At 39.7% G+C, this 24,640-nt stretch overlaps 1 protein-coding gene across 1 annotated transcript in view; it reads left to right on the forward strand.

Annotated features, from left to right (window-relative positions):
* Positions 1-11,857: 11,857 nt before the first annotated feature.
* Positions 11,858-24,640, forward strand: part of SDHAF3 (succinate dehydrogenase complex assembly factor 3) — an 87,712-nt gene continuing 74,929 nt past the window's right edge. The window contains exon 1 of the mRNA XM_006061076.4: positions 11,858-12,122. Within this exon, the coding sequence (XP_006061138.3) occupies positions 11,949-12,122 (174 nt within the window). The 5' untranslated portion in view covers positions 11,858-11,948. The remainder of the gene's footprint in view (positions 12,123-24,640) is intronic.

The following is a 24,640-nucleotide window of genomic DNA, read 5'->3' on the forward strand; positions in this document are numbered from 1 at the left end:
TTAATAAGAAACCCAGGTGATTAGTGAGCACGTTATCAATTAGGCACCAATTTAGGCACCACTTTAAACACCCATTTAGGATAAATTTGCCTGCTAGACACATCATTTTTCCTCAGGCCCATCTTCTTGAAATTTTATATAGGTTCTCCAACAGGAAGACTATGGAAAACGTTCTGTGAGCTCAGATTAGATTCTTCCTTGGGCATCTTGAATAGCCTTTCTATGGACTTATTAGAAATGTGCTACATGGAATAAAAGTGAAGAATCACTGCCCAAGGTTTGAAGTCCCCCCCTTTAATTATGTCTGAATTTAATTTATAATAGTTCTGGACTGAAATTAGTATATTAAAAATTGATTTACTATGCATTTATGAATTTATTTAAATAGAGTACTTGTGAGCAAAACATTTTATTTAGGATATATACCTGTGTATACCAAAGTAGATTCTCTGTAGAATATTTATTCTGCATAGTTCTTGAAAAAGACTATACTTCCATCATATATCCGTAAAGGAAGGCTAGTGTTATGTTCTTTTTTTTAATCCTTTCCCTCTTCATATTTTCCCCTTTATTTCATTTTTTTTTGTTTTTCTGCTTTTTTATTGGAGTATAATTGCTTTACAATGTTATATTAGTTTTTGCTGTACAACAAAGTAAATCAGCTATATATGTATACATTTTTCCTATCTTTTTTATTTTAAATTCATTTTTAATTGGAGGAGAATCGCTTTACCATATTGTGTTAGTTTCTGACCTGCAACAACTTGAATCAACTTTAAGGACATATAACCCCCTCTCTTCTGAGCCTCCCTCCTACCCCCACACCCAATCCCACCTGTCCAGGTCATCACAGAGCAGTGAGCTGAGCTCCCTGTGCTACACAGCCTCTGCCCACTAGCTCTCTATTTTACAAATGCTGGTGTATCTATGTCCATGCTAGTCTCTTCATTCGTCCCGCTCTCTCCGACCACCTTCCCATGTCCACAAGGCCATTTTCTGTGTCTACGTTTTTATTCCTGCCCTGAAAATAGGTCCTCACATTTTAAAGTTGGATCTTTCCTTCCTCTGTTAATCTGATTATGTCCCACCAACTGTGAGTTTTGGAAGCTCCGATTCCAGGCCCAGTTATTTTAAGCCACTTTCTTATCAGGTCCAGGGACTGAGATCCATACTCCGACGCTTACTGTTGTATTTTCTTTCATCTCGAGTTGATTTGGGGGTGTGTCCTTTCATTTCTCCTTGCCAGTCCCCTCTTCCTTCATGGCCTCTCTTAAACTTGCCCCCTTGAGCTTTCCACACCCTCAGGTTTTCAGCAGCAGTAGGACCTCAGTTGGAATACAGTGTTGATACCTCCTGTGGTTGTTACTGGTTTTTAAAATTTATTTATTTATTTTTAAAATTTTATTTTATTTTTAAACTTTACAATATTGTATTAGTTTTGCCAGATAACGAAATGAATCTGCCACAGGTATACCTGTGTTCCCCATCCTGAACCCTCCTCCCTCCTCCCTCCCCATACCCTCCCTCTGGGTCGTCCCAGTGCACCAGCCCCAAGCATCCAGTATTTTTAATTGAAGGATGTTTGCTTTACAATATCATGCTTTTGGCCATACATCAGCATGAATCAGCCATAGGTACACACATGTCCCCTCCCTATGTTCTTTTTCTTCTTAAAACTTGTGTTAATATAGACCCTATCTGACCTAACTGAAATGGATATTTCATTATTGACTGTATATGTGTCACCTTCTTGAAAGAGGCTATAATTCCAGCATACATCCATTTTAAAATAATCACATCTGCTTAAAAACATTATTATACTATCTGAAAGGCCATTTGGGGTTCAATTAAACAAGTGACTAAAATAAATTTATGATTTCTTCTAAAGCTTGAGTTGAATTCTAACACCTATATAATATTTGCTGTTACATTTTAAAGAAATACAATAACCACTCACTGCCGAAGTCTGGTTTTATGGAGGAAGAACACATGCTTCCTTGTTTAGCCATTCTTACTGCAATCTTGAAATTAAGTTTTAAGAAGTTATTGGTTCAGAATTATGTGGTTTCCAGAATTATCCAGCCCCTCACTCTATTCTATAAGTGACCCTTGTTCCTTATCCTCATGGCTACAAAGTCTTAGACAGAGACTAAACACTATTTTTCATTTGATTTGTCAGAAAAATAATAGCCATCATGAATAATAGCAATTCAAGTGATTTCAAAACACAAGATTGAACAGTCCTGTTCCCATTGTTGATGCTGAGGGTCTGTCAGATACTCATAACATTGTACAGGAGGTGGTGACCTAAACCATCTCAAAGAAAAAGAAATCAAAGAAGGCAAAGTGGTTGTCTAAGGAAGCCTTACAAATAACAGAAAATAAGACAAGTGAAAGGCAAAGATATACCCAACTGAATGCAGAGTTCCAGAGAATAGCAAGGAGAGATAAGAAAGCCTTCTTAGATGAACAATGCAAAGAAATAGAGGAAAACAATAGAATGGGAAAGACTAGAGCCCTCTTCAAGAAAATGGAAGATACGAAGGGAACATTTCATGCAAGGATGGGCACAATAAAGGACAAATGGCAAGGATCTAACAGAAGCAGAAGAGATTTAGAAGACATGGCAAGAATACACAGGAAAACTATACAAAAAGGGTCTTAATGACCCAGATAACCAGGATGGTGTGGTCACTCACCTAGAGCCAGACATCCTGGAATGCGAAGTCAAGTGGGCCTTAGAAGCATTACTACGAATCAAGCTAGTGGAGGTGATGGAATTCCAGTTGAGCTATTTCAAATCCTAAAAGATGATGCTGTTAAAGTGCTGCACTCAATATGCCAACAAATTTGGAAAACTCAGCAATTGCCACAGGACTGGAAAAAAGTCAGTTTTCATTCCAGTCTCAAAGAAGGGCAATGCCAAAGAATGTTCAAACTACCATACAATTGTGCTCATTTCACATGCTAGCAAAGTAGTGCTCAAAATCCTTCAAGCTAGGCTTCAGCAGTATGTGAACCAAGAACTTCCAGATGTTCAAGCTGGATTTAGAAAAGGCAGAAGAACCAGAGATCAAATTACCAACATCCATTGGATCATAGAGAAAGCAAGGGAATTCCAGAAAAACATCTACTTCTGCTTCAGTGACTACACTAAAGCCTTTGACTGTGTGGATCACAGCAAACTGTGGAAAATTCTTAAAGAGATGGGAATACCAGAACACCTGACCTGCCTCCTGAGAAACCTGTATGCAGGCCAAGAAGCAACAATTAGAACCAGACATGGAACAACAGACTGGTTCCAAATTGGGAAAGGAGTACATTAAGGCTGTATATTGTCACCATGCTTATTTAACTTATATGCAGAGTACATCATGTGAAATGCTGGGCTAAATGAATGACAAGCTGGAATCAAGATTGCTGGGAAAAATATCAGCAACCTCAGACATGCAGATGATACCACTGTAATGGCATAAAGTGAAGACGAACTCAAGAGCCTCTTGAAGAAGGTGAAAGGAGAGTGAAAAACTAGCTTAAAACTCAACATTCAGAAAACTAAGATCATGGCAAATAGATGGGGAAAAAGTGGAAACAGTGGCAGATTTTATTTTCTTGGTCTCCAAAATCACTGTGGATAGTGGCTGTAGCCATGAAATTAAAAGACATTTGCTCCTTGGAAGGAAAGGTATGATGAACCTAGACAGCATAGTAAAAGCAGAGAAATCACTTTGTCGACAAAGGTCCATATAGTTAAAGCTATGGTTTTTCCAATAGTCATGGATGGATGTGAGAGTTGGACCATAAAGAAGGCTTAGTGCCGAAGAATTGATGCTTTTTAATTGTGGTGCTGGAGAAGACTATGAAGAGTCTCTTGTACAGCAAGGAGATCAAACCAGTCAACTCTAAAGGAAATCAACCCTGAATATTCATTGGAAGGACTGATCCTAAAGCTCCAATACTTTGGCCACCTGATGTGAAGAGCTCACTCATTTGAAAAGACCCTGATGCTGGGAAACATTGAGGATAGGAGAAGGGGGCAACAGAGGATGAGATAGTTGGATGGCATCATGGACTCAGTAGACATGAGTTTGAGCAAACTCCAGGAGATAGTGAAAGACAGAGAAACCTGCCATGCTGCAGTTCATGGAATGGCAAAGAGTCAGACACGACTTAGTGACTGAACAACAACAGGTACTTGGAATTTATCTCACATCAGTAAACACTGTCCAGATTTACAGGAGATGCTCACCCCAAGAACAATTGTTCTTATTGCTCAAAGAAAGCCATCATGCTTGTAGGAGCTCAGGTACAAACTCGGGTTCAGAATTTTAGATGTCACAGTATAATTGCATTATATCATTTCAGTTCATCTAAGTTTCATATCGCTGCTTCATATTCTGAAGCAGCAAAAAGTTTTAAAAACCTTACTTTTTAAACTAAGATTCACAGTTTTTACTGGCTGTCGTCATTATTCGTAACACCTTTTGCACTTTCTATGTGCTGTAGACAAGCTAGTCTAAATCCCTTTTCCATATCAAATCACTAAAACACGTAGGATTTTTAGAGACATGATATTATTCTCATTTTAAAAGAGGGAAACTTGAGACCCGGAGAGCTTAAGCCTCTAGTTCAAGGTCACATAGTTAAGAAACAATAAAGCTGGAACCTAACTGTATATGAATATAGAGTTTATTCCTCTTAAATTTGTGAGCATGAAAAACACATATTGTGAAATTATTCCAGTTTGGGGTGGTGGAGAATGCCTTGTCTTGGAGGACAGTTACTTTTCGCATTTGTTTATATACTTTACTTTTGCTTTCTTCAGGTTAAAAATATAATGGCATTATAAAGTTGAAATCTCTGTCTGAATTTATCATTTAAAAAATTTTCCTTCAGTTTAAAAAAATTGGATAATATACAATATTATAATGAAAAATGTACTTTTATACATGTATAATATAATGAAAAAGTGGATTAATAATAGCTACTAGCCTTGCCTTTGGTTGCAATGTGATTTTCTAAATCCAGTTTTATATCCTAGGAACATATATTTTACCCCAGAAAAGGACAATGGAAAATCTTTCAAAGATTTTGAACAAAGGAAATCCAATTAGAAGACTGTTACAATCTTTTAAACAAGGGATAGAGTTTGGAAAGGTGGGTAAATGACATGGGAAAAAGTGACTGATTTAAAAAAAAAGTCTTAACAGAGGTTCCTCAGTAACAAGATATATGAAAAGGGTGAAAGATATTACAGATCCTTTGTAAGCCTTGAGTCTAGGTAAATTTAAGAATGGTGGATAGAGAAACATCTTTGAAGAAAAATGATGAGTATAATTTGGGACACGGACTCTGAAAGGTTGACAGAGCATCCAGTTTGAACTTATTCAGTGGTTAGAAAAGGAAGGTTGGACCTGGAGATGTCAGGTTAAGATGCCCTGGCATTTTTCCAGGTAAGGGTGCTACGAGGGCCTCCGGAATGGTGAGAATGGGGTTGGCCAGGTGGGGGCAGCAGAGCCTCACCAATTACTCAGGACAGCTGGCTGGGACAAGGGCACAGATGGTTGATGTTTGGACCGAGCCTTTGGATGTGCTCTCACTTGGAGGCAGGTGGCAGAGGACACTGAGACCATGGGGCCTTAGAAGTGACCTGCACAATATAAACTACGGAAGCTCAAAGATGGACGGATTTCTAGACCGTCAGGGGAGAGTAGATGCGCCCTCAGAAGCAAATAACCAGGGACTCTGGAGAAAGTGATTTTAAAAGAGTAGAGGGGCCAATAATAGATTGAAAGGGGTTCAGCAGAGAATGAGAATGGAAATGGAGAAATATTTTTTTCAAGTTTGCAATGAAGGAAGCAGGGTGATAGGTTGGTGGTTTGAAGGGGAAGGAGTATAGATGGAGTGTTTTTTTGTTGTTGAGGTATTCTTGGGAATGTTTATGAGCTGAATGGACTAATCTGATGAAGGGAATAGTTGAGGATTCCAGTGAGAGAAAGAATGAGGGATAATTATGAAGCTCCCTCTCAGAGGAGTTGGGGATACAATCAGGAGTTCTAGTGGAACGCTTGGGTTGGAGGAGAGTACAGAGAACAGAGGTTTTATGCATCTTTATTAAGAGCACCAACTGTGGGTAAGAAAGCTGTGTTTTGAATGTTCATTTGGAAAGCTTACACCATTTCCTTGGGGAAATACGGTAGTGTTGTGGATGTGGTGTGGGGGGAGTGGGATGACTCTGCCATGAGCTCTTCAGACGGCCCTTAAATTATTAATCCCCTCCTGTCAATAAATGTACATACAGCCTGGAGTTACAGCATTTCTTTTTTCATTCTTACACTCTCTTTCTCACAGGCGTTTAGTTTTTTTCCTTTCTCTCGCCTTCCCCCCCACCCTACCCCCCAAGAGAGAGTCTGATGACTTTAGTTTTTTAAAATGTACTTATTTTAATTAAAGGAAAACTGTTGTCAATATCGTGTTGGTTTCTGCCATACATCAACACAAATCAGCCATAGGTATACATATGTCCCCTCCCTCTTTCTCTTTTTGATTGTATTTTTAAACTTTTTTATTTCAGTATAGTTCATTTACAATGTTGTGTTAGTTTCAGGTGTACAGCAAAGTGAATCACTTATACATAGATCCACTCTTTTTTAGATTCTTTTCTCATATAGGTTATTACAGAGTATTGAGTTCCCTGTGCTAACCAGGAGGTCCTTATTATTAACAGTTATTTATTTTATATATAGTAATGTGTATGTATCAGTTCTAGTTTCCAAGTTTCTCGCTTCCTCCATTTTATTTTTAGGATATTTTTAGCTGTATCAAAATCTTTATCCCCATTATTGCAGGAACACTTTAGTATTAAAGCCCTGGATGTTTAGTAACCAATTTTTAACAGTGTCTTAATATCTTGAATACTCTTCCTAGAACCCAAGTGTCTCCAAGTTGGAAATTTAGACCACTGGTTCTCAATCCTGGCGGCACTTGGAAGGGCTTCTAAGCAAAAGCAATGCCTCTCCCCACTCGCAGAGATTCTGATTCACGTGGTTTGTAGTGGGGCCCTATTATCAGTTTTTAAAAACCATTTCCCCCTAGTAATTGTAATATACAGCCAAAGTTAAAAACCACTGACTTAGACGAATGGCAAATTGTGTGTCTGTGCTTAGTGGCTCAGTGGTGTCTGACTCTTTGCACCCCCTTGGACAGTAGCATGCCAGGCTCCTTTGTCCATGGGATTTTCCAGGAAAGAATACTGGAGTGGGTTGCCTTTTCCTACTACAGAGGATCTTCCCCACCTAGGGTTTGAACCCACATCTCCTGCATTGGCAGGCAGAGTCTTTACCACTGAGCCATCTGGGAAGCCCTAATAGCAAATTACACTGTTACTATCAATGGCACCCCACTCCAGTACTCGTGCCTGGAAAATCGCATGGACGGAGGAGCCTGGTAGGCTGTAGTCCATGGGGTCACGAAGGGTCAGACACGACTGAGCGACTTCACTTTCACTTTTCACTTTCATGCATTGGAGAAGGAAATGGCAACCCACGCCAGTGTTCTTGCCTGGAGAGTCCCAGGGACGGGGGAGCCTGGTGGGCTGCCGTCTCTGGGGTCGCACAGAGTCGGACAGGACTGCAGTGACTTAGCCGCAGCAGCAGCATTAGGTAATTTATTCAATGCATCTTTTAACATAGGCTGTCCCTGCAAACTCAGTATGACTAAAGTAAAATGTGTTTCCAAAAGCAATTTCCCCTCCTGATTTTTCTTTGTCAATTACACCTCCATAAAGGAAAATATGGAAACCTCTTTGATTCAAGTTTTGAGGAATTTTCCCTTTGTTTTTAAATAAAAATCTTTTCAACACAGTTATTTCAGAGTGGGTTACATATCTGCTTCTGTGTGCTGAGTCGCTCAGTCATGTCCGACTCTTTGCAACCCCATGGACTGTAGCCCACCAGGCTCTTCTGTCCATGGGGATTCTCCAGGCAAGAAAAGTGGAGTGGGTTGCCATGCCTTCCTCTAGGGGATCTTCCGACCCAAGGATCGAACCCAAGTCTCCCGAATTGCAGGCAGATTCTTTACCATCTGAGCCACCAGGGAAGCCCTATCTGCTTCTACTTTTGCAAAAAAATTTGGAGGGGAGTGGGTACAAAACATGATTAGACTAGCAGTTGAAACCTGAGAATTAACCTAACCCCACTTTGACACATGAGAAAATCTAGGCCCAGAGTGGTTGAGTGACTTGCCGAGTAATACAGAGGAAAACAGACTACATGGAGGAAGGATAAGGAAAGGTTTACATGAAGTGTACTTATCTGGATTCGTGGCCAGGAACAGAACTCAGATCTTAGTTTTAGTTCATGGCTATTTTGACCACAAAAGGAAAACTGGTCAGCCTAAACTGGAAGGTGAAAGAAACAGAAAATTTTGTCCTCAAAACATCACTCACTGTCCAGCCCACCATAAAAAATAAAGGGTCATATACCATTATTCTCACCGTTATTCTGGATTTTTCTCAAGTCCTAACCACACCATTATGTCTTGGCTTCTCTTTTACCCATCATTTGCCATTTTTGAGCATTGATTGCCCAAAGCTTTCTGGAACTTTTCTGCTCCCTTTATGCTGAATTAATTCTTTTATTGTTATTTTTTATTAATTTATTGGCAGAATTTTCCCCACATTTTTATAAGAGCTTTGGCTCTGATAGAAGTATTTATTATACATGTACTTTAACCCCAAAGGAAACCAGAAAAAAAGTAAACTGGAACAATAAATTAATTTTTAATTTACAGGGATATTAGGAGATGAAGTATGGTTAGAAAAAAATTTCCTGAAGTAAAATAACCATGCTGCCATTCAATCCTTGCCATGAATGTGGTTTGTCAAAAAACCAAATTAAATCCATTTAAAAAAATTTTCTGTGCTCTTTTAAATAAATATTTTTCCAAAATTTAAGCAAAAGGAAAAAGTCCATTCAAGGTAATAAATGTTAGAGTGCTTACTATTTATAAGGCACTGCTGCTGTGGGGCCTGAAAAGAATACTAAAATGAGTACACCCTTGCCTTTGGAAGAGAGATGTGCGTCTTTTTGTCTTTCGAAAGTCTTTGCATAAACAAAACTCTGGAATCTGGAAGGGAATCACATAAATTTCCCCCCACTCTTGCCCCTTCATCACCAGCAGGTCATTTAAGTCACTGACACACATAGTCACAAAATCCCTGCCCTTCTGGAATTTGTAATCTAGTGGGGGCAAGGGGGAGGTCAGGCAATAAACAAACAAGTAAAATATGTAAGTGTTATAGAGAAAAATAGGGCTTCCCTGGTGGCTCAGTGGTAAGAATCTGCCTGCAATGCAGGAGACTGAGGTTCGATCCCTGGGTCGGGAAGATCCCCTGGAGGGGAGGGCATGGCAACCTGCTCCAGTATCCTTGCCTGGAGAATCCCCAAGGACAGAGGAGCCTGATGGGCTACAGTCAGACATGACTGAAGTGACTTAGCAGCAGCAGCAGCAGCATAAAGAAAAATAAAGCCGAGAGGGGCTTAGAGACTTTTTTGCATGATGTGGTAGCAATATTAAATATGGTTGCCAGGGAGGGTCTCATCAGAACCAGACCTGAAGTAATGAGCTTGTTAGCGGAAGACTATAGAGACCATTTCTCCTGTGGACCTCACGTCTTGGTAGGGACGCAAAGAAGAATCTAAGGTCTTACCTGTTGCAAGGAAGTTTATTAACCATAAGGAAAGAAAGACCAGGTGGCAAAGAGTTGGATACGACTGAGCAACTTGAGCACACCCAAAGGAGAGAACAACTCAAGAGAGAAGGGGCCACACCAAGGGAGGCAAATGGCCCCAGAGGTCTGGAGTCCAGTTTTTAAGGCAGAGTCATTTGCATAATCCAGAGGGGGTCATTGATTGACAGCCTTGATTGACAACTGCAGGTTACATAAAAAGATGCGCTAGCTACCATGCACGCACCATAAAGGTCATAATTAGATGTATGTATTCATGGACTACTTATGAGCAGTTAAAGAGTCCAGTGGCTGCCAAAGGTTACTTTAGTACAGGATAGTGTGAGGTGAGCACATGTGCCAGAGTAGGGAAAGTCCTGGCAGTCTCTGGTGAGGTTTTTTTTTTTTTCCCCCCCCCACTGGGCCCCTTATGTGGCAAGAGTGGTAAAGAACCTGCCTGCCCATGCAGGAGAGGTAAGAGACACAGGTTCAATCCCTGGGTGGGGAAGATCCCCTGAAGGAGGGCATGGCAACCCACTCCAGTGTTCTTGCCTGGAGAATCCCATGGACAAGGGAGCCTGGTATGGTACAGTTCATGGGGTCACAAAGAATGGGACACGACTGAAGCTACTTAGGATGCATGGACTATTTTTGGAGTCCTGGTGGGGGCCTAGAAGGGGCCAGGCTGGTAAATGGCTTGGTGAGATTAGGCGGCTGCTGCTGCTGTGAAGTCGCTTCAGTCGTGTCCGACTCTGTGTGACCTCATAGACTCATTGGAATTGACTCATTGGAAAAGACCCTGATGCTGGGAAAGATTGAAAGCAGGAGGAGAAGGGGACGACAGAGGATGAGATAGTTGGATGGCATCACGGCCTTGATGGACATGAGTTTGAGTAAGCTCCAGGAGTTGGTCATGGACAGGGAAGCCTGGAATGCTGCAGTCCATGGGGTCACAAAGAGTCAGACATGACTGAGCAACTGAACTGAACTGACTCATGACCAAAGTTGATCATGGCAGAAGCAGAAACACAAAAAGTACTACCACATCCAATAAACAGAGACGATAGTGGTGGAGGGACTAGTGAGAAGTGATCAAATTCTGCATACATTTTTTTGGGGGAGCCATCAGAGTTTGTTGAAGGACCAAACATGTGATGGGACAGAAAGAAGGAGGCCAAATTGCTGCCAGCTTTCATTGGTCACACTCTATAGCCTTTGTAAAAGGTGAAGATTTGTGTACCTCCCGATTCTACATTTTCCTCTCAGACTATTTAATCATAATCTCCAGTATCATGGCCTTGGAAACAATACATTTAAAAGGTTCCCTAATGATTCTTCTTCAGCCAACCCGAGTTCAACTAAGGGTTGCTACCTGCTGGCTCAGGTCTCACTTGAGTTACAGGAAAGAATCCACTCCTTTGGGGCACAAATTAGGAGCACAACACTGCAAGGTACGTAGGTGGTTGGGCTTGTGGATGAAGAGATTCATCTCATTGCCTGAAGGCAGGAACACTCTGCTGCTAAGTCGCTTCAGTCTTGTCCGACTCTGTGCGACCCCATAGACGGCAGCCCACCAGGCTCCGCCGTCCCTGGGATTCTCCAGGCAAGAACACTGGAGTGGGTTGCCATTTCCTTCTCCACTGCATGAAAGTGAAAAGTGAAAGTGAAGTCGCTCAGTTGTGTCCGACCCTTAGCGACCCTATGGACTGCAGCCTAGCAGGCTCCTCCGGCCATGGGATTTTCCAGGCAAGAGTACTGGAGTGGGGTGCCATTGCCTTCTCCGGAGGAACACTCTAAGACATCTTAAATGGCTTGAATTTAGGCATGGGAGGCTTCCTGGAGGAGCCCGATTTTGACGACTGCTTTTAGAGAAAGGGGAAAGATTAATGGACAAGATGATGGGGTGTAAATGAGGGGTGACAAGAGGTCCAGGTCAGACTCTTGGTGGAGGACCCCCTCGGCCCAGGACTCAGTCCTTGAGTGGTAGCATCCCAAGCTCTCCACGAAAGCCACGCCCCTTTGGAAGGAGGACTGGCCCGTATCCCGCCTGCCGCTCCCGCTTGTGTTTCAGGAAGGTCCTCATATTAGAACGGACCAAACCGGATGAAGGTCGCGTGCCCTCTTCCGCTTGTGTTCGGGTTACTTATATCCGGCTTGGAAAGCGAGGCAAGGGGGCGCTGACCTTCTGCGCAGGCGCGGCCTGGGGTCCACGCGCGGCAGTATGTCTGCTCGGCACGTCTCGCGTGTCCGGGCCTTGTATCGGCGTATTTTGCTGCTGCACCGGGTTCTGCCCCCAGACCTCAAAGACCTTGGCGACCGGTACGTGAAGGACGAATTTAGGAGACACAAGACCGCTGGTTCTAAAGAGGCCGAACGATTCCTGCAGGAATGGGAGGCAAGTAACTCTGGTTTTCATCGCCCCAGACCTTTGGGGTCCCTCAAAGGTGTCCCGGTTTGTAGTTAGGAGAGACCGCCTGACCTGGCTGGTTTCCCGGGCCCCACACAAGCTCGGACGGAGCGGCAGCCTGTTCCGTTTGAATTGAACAGCGCAGAGCCGTTTAAACAATACCTCCCAAAGTTACATCCCAAGCCGGTCTCTGTCCCACGGGTCCTCGCTGCAGCACATGTCATACACCAGCGCTTCAAATTCAGTTGACTTTTGCCTGGCGCTGGAGGGGTGAGGATGGAGGTTACAAAATTGACTAAGTCACCTGGTCAAGTTTTTAAAGAGCTTCCCGTTTGGCAGCTTTTTGTCCCCTCCAGTGCCTTGCACTTAGCAAGCGCCTGTTGATAATAGTTTACTCCTTACTGGTTTTCAGAATTTTAGAGGTTTGTTTCTGTAATCACCATTTTTAAACCCCAGTGCTCTTTGTTGGGTCTTAATAGTCTCATTTTATAACATGACTGATAACAGAAATGGGAAAAGCCTGGGGTTTATTACAAGCGGTGGGCAAAAATGCTGGTCAGAGTTAAGTTAGGTGAAAGTTGGTTTCTTCGTAATCATCTACTTTGTTTCACGTAGTCACGTTACTTTTTAATTTGTATCATTGCACTAGATCTTAAGTAGGCAGAGGCATTAGCTCCTTTGATTTCCCTTCCTTTTTCTGAGTGAAGTTAGAAGATATTCAGAGTATATATTTTTAAGTAACTTTATTTATTTTTTTGCCATGCTGGGTCTTCGCTGCTGCGCGGGTGTTTCTGTAGTTGTGGCCAGCGAGGGCCACTCTCTAGTTGCAGTGCGTGGGCTTGACTGCCGTGGCTTCTCTCGTTGCGGAGCTCGGGCTCTAGGCACGCGGACTTGGTGGGTGCCCGCAGGTGGGCTCAGTAGTTCCGGCTCCTGGGCTTTAGAGCACAGGCTCGGTAGTTGTGGCCCACGGGCTTGGATGCTCCCTGGCATGTGGGATCTTACCCAATCAGAGATTGAACCGTGCCTCCTGTATTAGCTGGCGGATTCTTTACCACTGAGCCACCAGGGAAGCCCCCAGAATAGGGTATTTCGTGGGGTTAGGAGCCATGCAGGATTACCCCCAGATATGATTTGCAAATAGCAAGAAAGGAATGGAATTGACTATTAAAGGGACAGGTATTTGAAAGCACGTAGTAGTGCTTGTTGGTTGAAGAACCTAGTTAAGCAATTTCTTACCCTAAAAAGTTGATGACTACAGAAACTACTGAAGGCTGTTTAAAAAAAAAAGCCAAAAGAGTGAACCTTAGGGTGAACACAGAACTTTTTAACTGAGTCGCAGAATTTTTTATTGTACAAGCCTCATTGACGCTTTCAAAAGGGACATTTAGGACGAGAGTGAAATGTAGAATTTGCCTAAAAATTATATGTATTAGATGCAATAAGGTCGCCTAGAGCCAGGGAAGTTGAATCTTTTTAAATGCAGACTGCTTTCTTTTAATATGGTAACTTGATCTTGAAGTCAGAAGAACTGGATTCAAATTAAAGTATTGGCATTTATAAATGTTATATTGCTTTTCCTAGTTTTATTATCTCATCTGCAGAATAATAACAGTATTTACAATATGCACCTCTAAATTAGGGCCTCCCAAGTGGCTCAGTGGTTTAAAAAAAAAAACAAAACCCCACCTGCCAGTGCAGGCAATGCATGAGAGATGAACGGGATACCTGGGTGGGGAAGATCCCCTAGAGGAGGAAATGGCAGCCCACTCCAGTATTCTTGCCTGGAGAACTCCGTGGACAGAGGAGCCTGGCGGGCTACAGTACATTGCGTTGTAAAGACTGGGACCCGACTGAGCTCACACTCACACAGCTCTAAATTAGTGTATGTAAATGTAAGTGACATCTTTTAAGCCAGATCAGTTTGTGGCAGGAGCAGGAGTTTAGCTCTATATTGGGAAGAAATAAGGGCATTTTGGGAGGTCCTAAAACTAGGAAACTTTTTAGGGAAAGAATAGGAACCCAGAATACCAGTAGGCTGAAAGTTGCTCAGAAGTGTCCGACTCTTTGTGACCCCATGAACTATACAGTCGGTGGAATTCTCCAGGCCAGTGCACTGGAGTGGATAGCTTTTCCCTTCTCCAGCAGATCTTCCCAACCCAGGGATCAAACCAGGGTCTCCTGCATTGCAGGTGTATGTTTTTTTGTTTTGTTTTAACCAACTGAGCTATCAGGGAAGCCCGATAATAGGCTAGAGACAGTAATAAGAATATACATTAAAAAATAAACTAGAGTAAAAAAAAAAACACTGTTGATCAACCCATTAGAATTGGTGTCAGGAATTCAGCTTAAAAAAAAAAAAATTTATTCCAGTGCTGTGTGGCTTGGTCTCTGGGATTCTTTCACACACTTCTAAAATTACTTATGAACTTGAATTTGTTTTACTTTAAAGAGCAAAGTTGTGTGTGGGTACTACTGGAGAAGAGAAAGGGGAAGGATCAGGAATGCTAGGGGGCTCAGTATTGGGAGGAGAGTTCTCTATTCCCTTCTCTGATCCCAGAAAACTGTTACAAATATTAGAGTGAGTTCAACTGGGCAAATTTCTATTCACGGACCATTTGAGGGATGGTAAAAGGAAAGTATTTCATTTTATCTTAAGGATAAAAATGTAAATGCATATTTGCAAAGTAGTGAACTTATGTTAATTTCTTACGATAAAAGAAAAAAAGTTAAGTTCAGGAAAATATGTTGGGACTCTATGGAGAATGATAACTGGTCAGTAAAATACCCATTGTAATCTTACTCCCAAGTCTTTTAAGAGACAACTCTATAAAGAGTGGAATTGGGGTTGGGTGGATCAGATGGGGTTCTTACTTATTATAGAACTTTAAAAATTCTAACTATGCTCAGTTTTGAAGAATAGCTGATTTAGGTAATACTTCCCATTTTTCTTTCTGTGCTGACCCAGTTGTAGAGAGAACAACTTTTTACCATTTATTTTCTTGGAAATCAGAATAAGCACTGAAAATTAAATAGCAAGTATGACACGTTAGTGTTAGAATGTGAGACGTTTCTCAGGAACAACTTTGAAAAGTATATTTAATTTTTCATTTTTTGGGCCCCACTTACTGCTTTCTTGCCTGGTTTCAGTTGTTTTCCTTAAGTAGCTGCTTTGTTCTGTGTTTCTGGGCAAGGCTGACAGTGAAAGTTTCTGGAAAAAGCAAAAATTCTTCAACATTCTTTAGTTATTGATCACTTATTGCGAGGCAGAGTGCTAGCATTGTGGGACACAAAAATGAATAATATATGTATTTCACTTTTATGGTGTCCAAGTTTCAAGTTAGTAGATGTTTATAGTATGGAAGGGTGTCTGTTAAAATGCTGTGGGACCAAAGAAGGAATGGAAGTCGAGGCCACGTGTAGTGTATGAGAGGACATTTGGGCAAGTCAGAGTTGCCTTGTCAAGAAAAAAACCCTGGGAAAGTGGAAATAAAACATGCAGAGGTATTGAGGTAAGAAACAGTAAAAGTTTTTCCAGGATCTGCAGTGATCAGAATTTAGTGTATTATATGGGAGATTAGAAAGAGATTAAAGTTAAAGAGGTGACAAGAAACAGGATATTCTTCTAAGGATTTTAGGTCTTTATTTTGAGTCATTGAAAGATTTTAAGCAATGGTGATGAAAATGATTCAAGTTATATTCTAGAAAGATAATTTCAACAGGAGTAGAAAGGAATGATTGAAGAATTAAGCCAGATTGAAGGCAGGGAGAGCTTTTAGGAGAGATGTAGTAATCCCAAATATGAGTTGGAAAAAAGTTCACTTGAGTTTTTCTGTAAGATTTAAAAAAAAAAAGAAGGTTTTACAGAACTTTATATATATATAATATATATATAAACCCTAATATATATAATATGTATTAATGTAACTATTTATGTATAAACTATTCATTTATATTTTATATAGATAATATGTTATATAATATATAAATATACATTTATAAACATCTGATATATATTAATATAAATACAATATAAATATTAATATAATATATTCAAATATATTTATATGTGATGTATAAATATTTAATTTATATTAAAAATAATATAAATATATTAATTTATGTGTATAATTTATATATAAATATATATGTTTATGTATATAAGATATATATAAAATGTAACTAACAGCCCTAATATATTTATGTAATTGAACCAAGACAGAGCTGTTGAGGATGGAGAGTATGGATTTTTGTGTTACTCTTTTTACAGTAGACTAGAACTTGAGTTGGTGACCAATACAAGATTAGTTAGAGGGGAGGAAATAGAATGGATAACTCTTAAGTTTTGCAATATGATACCAATAACCAGAATAGGGGTGTGTGTGTGTGTGTGTACAGAGGGAACAGTGGCAGATGAGTTCATTATCGTTCATTTTTGTGTTAAAAATTCTGATGGGACAGTCAAGTGACAATGTTCTAAAATACATATTCCTCTGATACTCAGGTGACAGATTGTGACTGGAGATAGAGAGTTAAAATTTATTATTTGTAGTCGGTCGGTAGGCCAAAGATGTGAATAAAAGTGCCCAGGCTGGAAGGTGGTCAAAGATAGACCACTAACCTTGAAGAGAATGAAGGTGGTAGTGTAGTGCTGGAATGCTCTCTTCTTTCCTTTTTCTGTGTTCTGTTGTTCCTAGCTACTTCTGCAAAGCAACGTTCTCTTTCCTTTCCTGAGGATGTTTAAGTCTTTAGGCTTGTATGATAGTCCTTATTATAATATTTGCTTTTTTTATTTTGTTGTACTCATTTTTGAGACAAGAAAATGCTTCAGATTCATGTAATTGTCCATTTGTAACTCACATGAGATATCTTTTTCTTATTTATAACTTTGATTATCAGATTTAACAATGTATGATGAAGTTGCATGTCATCTATGTTCAGAGTTTCCTTAACTTCATATAATTAGGGTAGGTGGGTATTTTGCAGTTTTTATAATTGTACACCTCTCTTACCTAATTTGAAGACTTCATTATTTTTTTTGCTTTTGGACATCCTGATTTGTACTTTGTATTTTAGTTTGTGGGAGAAAGGGAATGAATTACCTCTGTTGATGGATTATACATGTGGGGGATCATCTACCAAGTGTGAGGGAGTCATCTGGGAGCCTCTTGGTTGCACCGTTTGCTGTGCGTGTTCCTCTGTTTCTGTGATGGTTTACTGGATGATGATGGTTGATTGGATGGTGATGTGTTACACATGTGTTTTCTACAGTAAGCTTTACCATTTAAAAAATTTTAGTTGGGCTGTGGTCCCTAACTAATGGTTGAAAAAGGGTTGCTGCTGCTGCTGCTGCTGCTAAGTCGCTTCAGTCGTGTCCGACTCTGTGCGACCCCATAGACGGCAGCCCGCTAGGATCCTCTGTCCCTGGGATTCTCCAGGCAAGAACACTGGAGTGGGTTGCCATTTCCTTCTCCAATGCATGAAAGTGAAAAGTGAAAGGGAAGTCGCCCAGTTGTGCCCGGCTCTTAGTGACCCCATGGACTGCAGCCCACCAGGCTCCTCCGTCCATGGGACTTTCCAAGCAAGAGGACCAGAGTGGGGTACCATTGCGTTCTCCAGAAAAAGGGTTAAAGGAAAGGATTTGAAACAGTATATCCTTGGAATATAAAACGTTTCTGTTTTAAATTTCTGAACCATTTGAAAGTTTTTAAGATACTGTTTGTTTAGAGAAATACTTTTAATTGGTGTCATGAGACGTGTTATAACAGTGCTTATCTTTGAAGTAGCTAAAGATGTTTTTAAAAAATAATAGTTTGATCAACATTGCATATATTATCGACTTTATACTATGTTACTGGAACATAGGGGTATGTCTTTTTATTTAAATGATTTTAAATGTATTTGAATTTATAGATTTAAAATAATGATAATAGCATGATAATGTTAATATGCTAGTGGTTATGGTTCTAAAACAAGACTGTATGTGTTTGTAGAGGTGTGTGTATCTGTATACCACACAGAGTTAAGAATTTGAAAGTTTTGCGTTGAATTTAAAGATTTTGTATGCATAGTATTAATCTTACTGGTTTACTTATTTTATGACATAATTATGTGTTACAGTTGCTTAATAAGAGCAAATGTCTGAAATTTTACATAGGGAGAGTATTAGAATTGATTGAAAGGACTTCAGTAAACTTTTTTTTCAGTTAATGTACTTAAGCTTTTTTGAAAAACCAAAGTATGTATGCATGTGGTTAAAAAAAACTAAGTTGTGTAGAAGGGCTTATAATAAGGGCCAATATTCTTTTTTATTCCTTAATTTCTCTCTTCTGGGGACAGTTTTTATTTTACTTTGGTGTCTTTTTTTCAGTTTTCCAATATCTTGTGAACTTTGGTTATCTGTCTAAATTTATAAGTAAAGCAATAATAAACTAAGAACTCTGCATATAGTGAGGTGTGTTGATTAGAAAGTTAACATTTATTTATTTATTCTTAGAGAATTACTTTTTGAATTACAGAGTTTCAGTTAATCTCCCTTGCATTTGCTTCTGACTCCTCCTCCTCTTTACCTCCCCGGTGTTCGCGTTCAGTTGATTCTAGCAGTTTGGCTTTGTCCTCAGATCGTTTCTGTTTTGAAGCTGTGACTGCTTTTATCGAGGCTATTTTATTAATTACACTCCTCCACCTGCTTTCCATCTTGAGAAATTTATTGAACTCTGGCTTCTAATGGCTCCTTTCCTTAATTATTATGGATTGCTCCTTTAAAAGTGTCTTTATTATCAGATCAGTGGAATTTTGGAAGGGTGAAGAAGTAGGAAATAAGCTGCTGTGATTTCTCTAGTCTGCCGTCTTGAACTGGGGCTCCTTAGATTTTTCATTTTAAAGCTGAAGAAACTAAGGCTTGTAGAAGTGAGGTGCCTTGTGTGGTGTCACACAAGCAGTTGCAGTGAAAACCTTGTGTTCTTACCTCATGATCATCAGTTATTTTTGAAATGTTTCCCTAAAACGATTCAACTTTTGTTTAATATAGAATGATTACATATTTTTTTCTTACTACAATTTATTTGTATATTTGGTTTGTTTTCCATTTTGGATATTTTTCTTAAGGGACAGAGAAGTTTTTTAAAGTCATATTTCTATCAAATACACCTCTAGCTTAATAGGGAAATGTTTAGGTGTTGTTTAGGTAATAATTTAATGTTTATTAACCCAAGATGCTAATTGGGACACATTTCTTTCTCAAAGATTGTTTTCGTTAACGAAATGAAAATGGAAGTTACTGCAGTGTCAGACAAATGTGTCCTGTGTGATTATTGGGAATTTTCTTTGGACCTTATTTTTGTCTTAGTAGGGGAAGTAATATTTTACCCTTGAGATTAAGGATGGACCGAGTTCTCTTTTACCTAAGATATGGTTATATTAGGAGATGAGTTAAAACTATATCAAATGGCTTAACCTACTTTACACTTTTCATTGGCACCACTGATTTTTCTCTTTAATCTTTTCTTTTAGTTTCAGGGCTTTGTATTACTATAGTGATAGAATGGATAATAAAAACAAAATATATTTTATTTGTCTTTGTAATAGTTACCATTAACATAAAATTAATAATTCCTGAATTAAAAAATAATAGAAAGGCAAATGAAATATATTTGGGATTAATGTGGTAGATGATTGATAGCATTAGTATAAGAAGAGCTTGGATTAGGAAAACACTGGTAGCTTTAATAAAGGAACGGGCAAAAGGGACTCTAATAAGAGGTCGTTCTGATTTATATACAAATTTAACTGCTGTGCTTAATGTATATGGTAATAGTGAAAACTTTAAAGCAGTGTGGATATCCAGTGATGGGAGAAGAATGAAATTATAACATAGCCATATGATGGATGGGTTAGTATGGAGCTCTTAGTAATGGTGCTTCAGAGAAATTAATGCTGTAGAAAACTGCTCATGATACAATTAAACATAAACAGTGTTTATCTTTGGGTGATAGGATTAAGGATAATTATTATTTTCTTCCTTGTATCTCAAAATTCCAGATGATGTGCTACTTTAGTAATTATAGGAAAGCCAATAAATGTGATTTTTTAAAAAATGCAGTTGAATATGCTCAGTATTTCTGTTTCTGATTATATCACAAAGCACAGGCAATCTCATCCAGTGAGTCAACCAGCACATTATAAATATATTTTGTAATTTTACCCTTTAAATTATTTAGGGTAAACTTAGACTTCTTCATGTTTAATGAATCTCAGTGATATATTTTATTATTTCTTGCTGAGCTTTGTAAAATTAAAACAATCTAAATGTGTAGACTTTTAGTATTATAAATAACCACTGAAATAAGACAAGAGAAGAAATAAAAGGCATCCAGATTGAAAAGAAAAAAATAAAACTGCCTTTATCTACAGGTGATAAGATTATGTAGACAATTTTATGTAATCTACAAAGAATCTTCTGGAATTTAGTAAGTCAGTTTAGCAATGTTGTATGATACATGACTAATATATAAGAATTAACTGTACTTTTTTATACTAGCAGTGAAAACTTGGAAAATAAAATTTTAAAATACCATTTGCCATAAAAAACTATGAAATATGAAGGTAAACTTCAGATAAAGGATGTACAAACCTGTACACTGAAAACTATAAACTGTTGCTGGAAAAGAATAAATATGTGTGGATTAAAAATGAAACTTTAGTTACTACTCTTTTTTCCCTAACCACTAGAAGATATAGTAAGAATTTAGAACCTTTAGAGCTGTAAATTGAGATTAGAAAAGAGTCAGCAGGACTATCCACCTGGTATAGTTTTAAGTCTTTTTAAGCAACGTGAAGAATCTTCTCATGTTAATTTCTTAGAGATCATGTTTAAATAGTGATAATTCTCCAATAATTTAATTTGATCAAAATTGTTACTTAACGTAGAAATCCATTTTAATTTTTTACCTTTTCTTTTTCTAACTATTGTAGAAGGTTGCATGAAGGCTGACAGTGAATTATAACTGGCAGAGGAGATTGCTTAACTGTTAGTTTGTCTTCTGGCAGGTCAGACAGAGGATGGAAGGTGGCTTGGAAGACAGTAGGCTTAGGATGGAGATTCTAGACAGATTTGTGCCACCTGGGCTTTTCAGCATAAGCCCTGGTAATTGGTTTTGTAGATTTGGAATTGGACTTTTATCAGTATACCTAGAGATGATAACATATTCACACTAACTTCAGTTCAGTCTCTCATTCGTGTCTGACTCTTTGTTACCCCATGGACTGCAGCATGTCCAGCCTCCCTCTCCATCACCAACTCCCAGAGTTTACTCAAACTCATGTCAGTCGAGTCGGTGAGGCCATCCAACCATCTCATCCTCTGTCAACCCCTTCTCCTCTTGCCTTCAATCTTTCCCAGGATCAGGGTCTTTTCCAATGAATCAGTTTTTCGCATTAGGTGGCCAAAGTATTGGAGTTTCAGCTTCAGCATCAGTCCTTCCAAAGAATATTCAGGACTGATTTCCTTTAGGATGGACTGGTTGGATCTCCTTGCAGTCCAAGGGACTCTCAAGAGTCTTCTCGAACACCACAGTTCAGAAGCATCAATTCTTCGGCACTCAGCTTTCTTTACAGTCCAACTCTCACATCCTTACATGACTACTGGAAAAACCATAGCTTTGACTAGACAGACCTTTGTTGACAAAGTAATGTCTCTGCTTTTTCATATGCTGTCTAGGTTGGTCATAACTTGTCTTCCAAGGAGCGAGTGTCTCTTAATTTCATGGCTGCAATCACCATCTGCACTGATTTTGGAGCCCCCAAAAATAGTCTGTCACTGTTTCCATTGTTTCCCCATCTATTTGCCATGAAGTAACGGGACCAGATGTCATGATCTTAGTTTTCTGAATGTTGAGTTTTAAGCCAACTTTTCCACTCTCCTCTTTCATCAAGAGGCTCTTTAGTTCTTCTTTGCTTTCTGCCATAAAGGTGATGTCATTTGCATATCTGAGGTTATTGATATTTCTCCTGGCAGTCTTGATTCCAGCTTGTGCTTCATTCAGCCCAGAGTTTCTTGTGATGTACTCTGCATATAAGTCAAATAAGCAGGGTGACAATATACAGCCTTGACGTACTCCTTTTCCTATTTGGAACCAGTCTGTTGTTCCATGTCCAGTTCTAACTGTTGCTTCCTGACCTGCATACAGATTTCTCGGGAGGCAGGTTAGATGGTCTGGTATTCCCATCTCTTTAAGAATTTTCCATAGTTTGTTATGATCCACACAGCCAAAGGCTTTGGCATAGTCAATAAAGCAGAAATAGATGTTTTTCTGGAACTCTCTTGCTTTCTCTATAATCCAACGGATGTTGGCAGTTTGATCTCTGGTTCCTCTGCCTTTTCTAAATCCAGCTTGAACATCTAGAAGTTCACGGTTCATGTACTGTTGAAGCCTGGCTTGGAGAATTTTGAGCATTACTAGCGTGTGAGTTGAGCGCAACTGTGTGGTAGTTTGAGCATTCTTTGGCATTGCCTTTCTTTGGGGTTGGAATGAAAACTGACCTTTTCCAGTCCCATGGCTACTGCTGAGTTTTCCAAATTTGCTGGCATATTGAGTGTAGCACTTTCACAGCATCATCTTCCAGGATTTGAAATAGCTCATCTGGAATTCCATCACCTCCACTCGTTTTTTTCGTAGTGATGCTTTCTAAGGCCCACTTGACTTCGCATTCCAGGATGTCTGGCTCTAGGTGAGTGATCACACCATCGTGATTATCTTGGTCGTAATTCTGTATAGTTCTTCTGTGTATTCTTGCCACCTCTTCTTAATATCTTCTGCTTCTGTTAGTTCCATACCATTTCTGTCCTTTATCACACTAACTAAATTTATATAATACTGAACTATATGGATCATAGAAAAAGCAAGAGAGTTCCAGAAAAACATCTATTTCTGCTTTATTGACTATGCCAAAGCCTTTGATTGTGTGGATCACAATAAACTGTGGAAAATTCTGAAAGAGATGGGAATACCAGACCACCTGATCTGCCTCTTGAGAAATTTGTATGCAGGTCAGGAAGCAACAGTTAGAACTGGACATGGAACAACAGACTGGTTCCAAATAGGAAAAGGAGTTCGTCAAGGCTGTATATTGTCACCCTGTTTATTTAACTTATATGCAGAGTACATCACGAGAAATGCTGGACTGGAAGAAACACAAGCTGGAATCAAGATTGCCGGGAGAAATATCAATAACCTCAGATATGCAGATGACACCACCCTTATGGCAGAAAGTGAAGAGGAACTAAAAGCCTCTTGATGAAAGTGAAAGTGGAGAGTGAAAAGGTTGGCTTAAAGCTCAACATTCAGAAAATGAAGATCCTGGCGTCTGGTCCCACCACTTCATGGGAAGTAAATGGGGAAACAGTGGAAACAGTGTCAGACTTTATTTTTCTGGGCTCCAAAATCACTGCAGATGGTGACTGCAGAAATTAACAGACGCTTACTCCTTGGAAGGAAAGTTATGACCAACCTAGATAGCATATTCAAAAGCAGAGACATGACTTTGCCAACAAGGGTTCGTCTAGTCAAGGCTATGGTTTTTCCTGTGGTCATGTATGGATGTGAGAGCTGGACTGTGAAGAAGGCTGAGTGCCGAAGAATTGATGCTTTTGAACTGTGGTGTTGGAGAAGACTCTTGAGAGTCCCTTGGAGTGCAAGGAGATCCAACCAGTCCATTCTGAAGGAGATCAGCCCTGGGATTTCTTTGGAAGGAATGATGCTAAAGCTGAAACTCCAGTACTTTGGCCACCTCATGCGAAGAGTTGACTCATTGGAAAAGACTCTGATGCTGGGAGGGATTGGGGGCAGGAGGAGAAGGGGACGACAGAGGATGAGATGGCTGGATGGCATCACTGACTCGATGGATGTTGAGTCTGAGTGAACTCTGGGAGTTGGTGATGGACAGGGAGGCCTGGCGTGCTGCGATTCATGGGGTCACAAAGAGTCGGACACGACTGAGCAACTGATCTGATATGATCTGAACTATATGGTAGAATTCTGATTTCTCTGGGTAGGGGAATGGGGCTGGTGAAGCCCAGGAGTCAGAATATTTATATTTAGATCCAGGGACACTTCTTTCAGAGGTGCCTTAGAATTTAGAATTTTTAGATTTTAGAAAGGTAAGGAGTGTGATTGGATTGTAAGAAATCCTCCAGTGGGGTCTGGAGTGGCACCCTATAATCAAGTACATTCATATTTCTGCAGCAAAGCTTTCAACTTTTCATATTAAGTGGAGTAAATAAAAGCTGCATGGCCATTTAGGTCAGGATTTGCCACCAGATGAGTTCTAAAAGGTTCTTTTGTTGTTTGAAACTTCTTTGACTTCAGAATTGTGAGTCAGGGATGGTGGACCTCTGTTAAGCTTTCTGGGAAACTGAATTAGTGTTTAGAAGGTTGCCTGGTAAACATGGAATTAAAATAATGGGAAGCAAGTCGGCATGAGAGATTGCTCACCAGGGCTCACTGTGCTCG

This window comes from Bubalus bubalis, chromosome 8 (genome assembly GCF_019923935.1).
Source record: "Bubalus bubalis isolate 160015118507 breed Murrah chromosome 8, NDDB_SH_1, whole genome shotgun sequence".
In the NCBI taxonomy this organism is placed as follows: domain Eukaryota; kingdom Metazoa; phylum Chordata; class Mammalia; order Artiodactyla; family Bovidae; genus Bubalus; species Bubalus bubalis.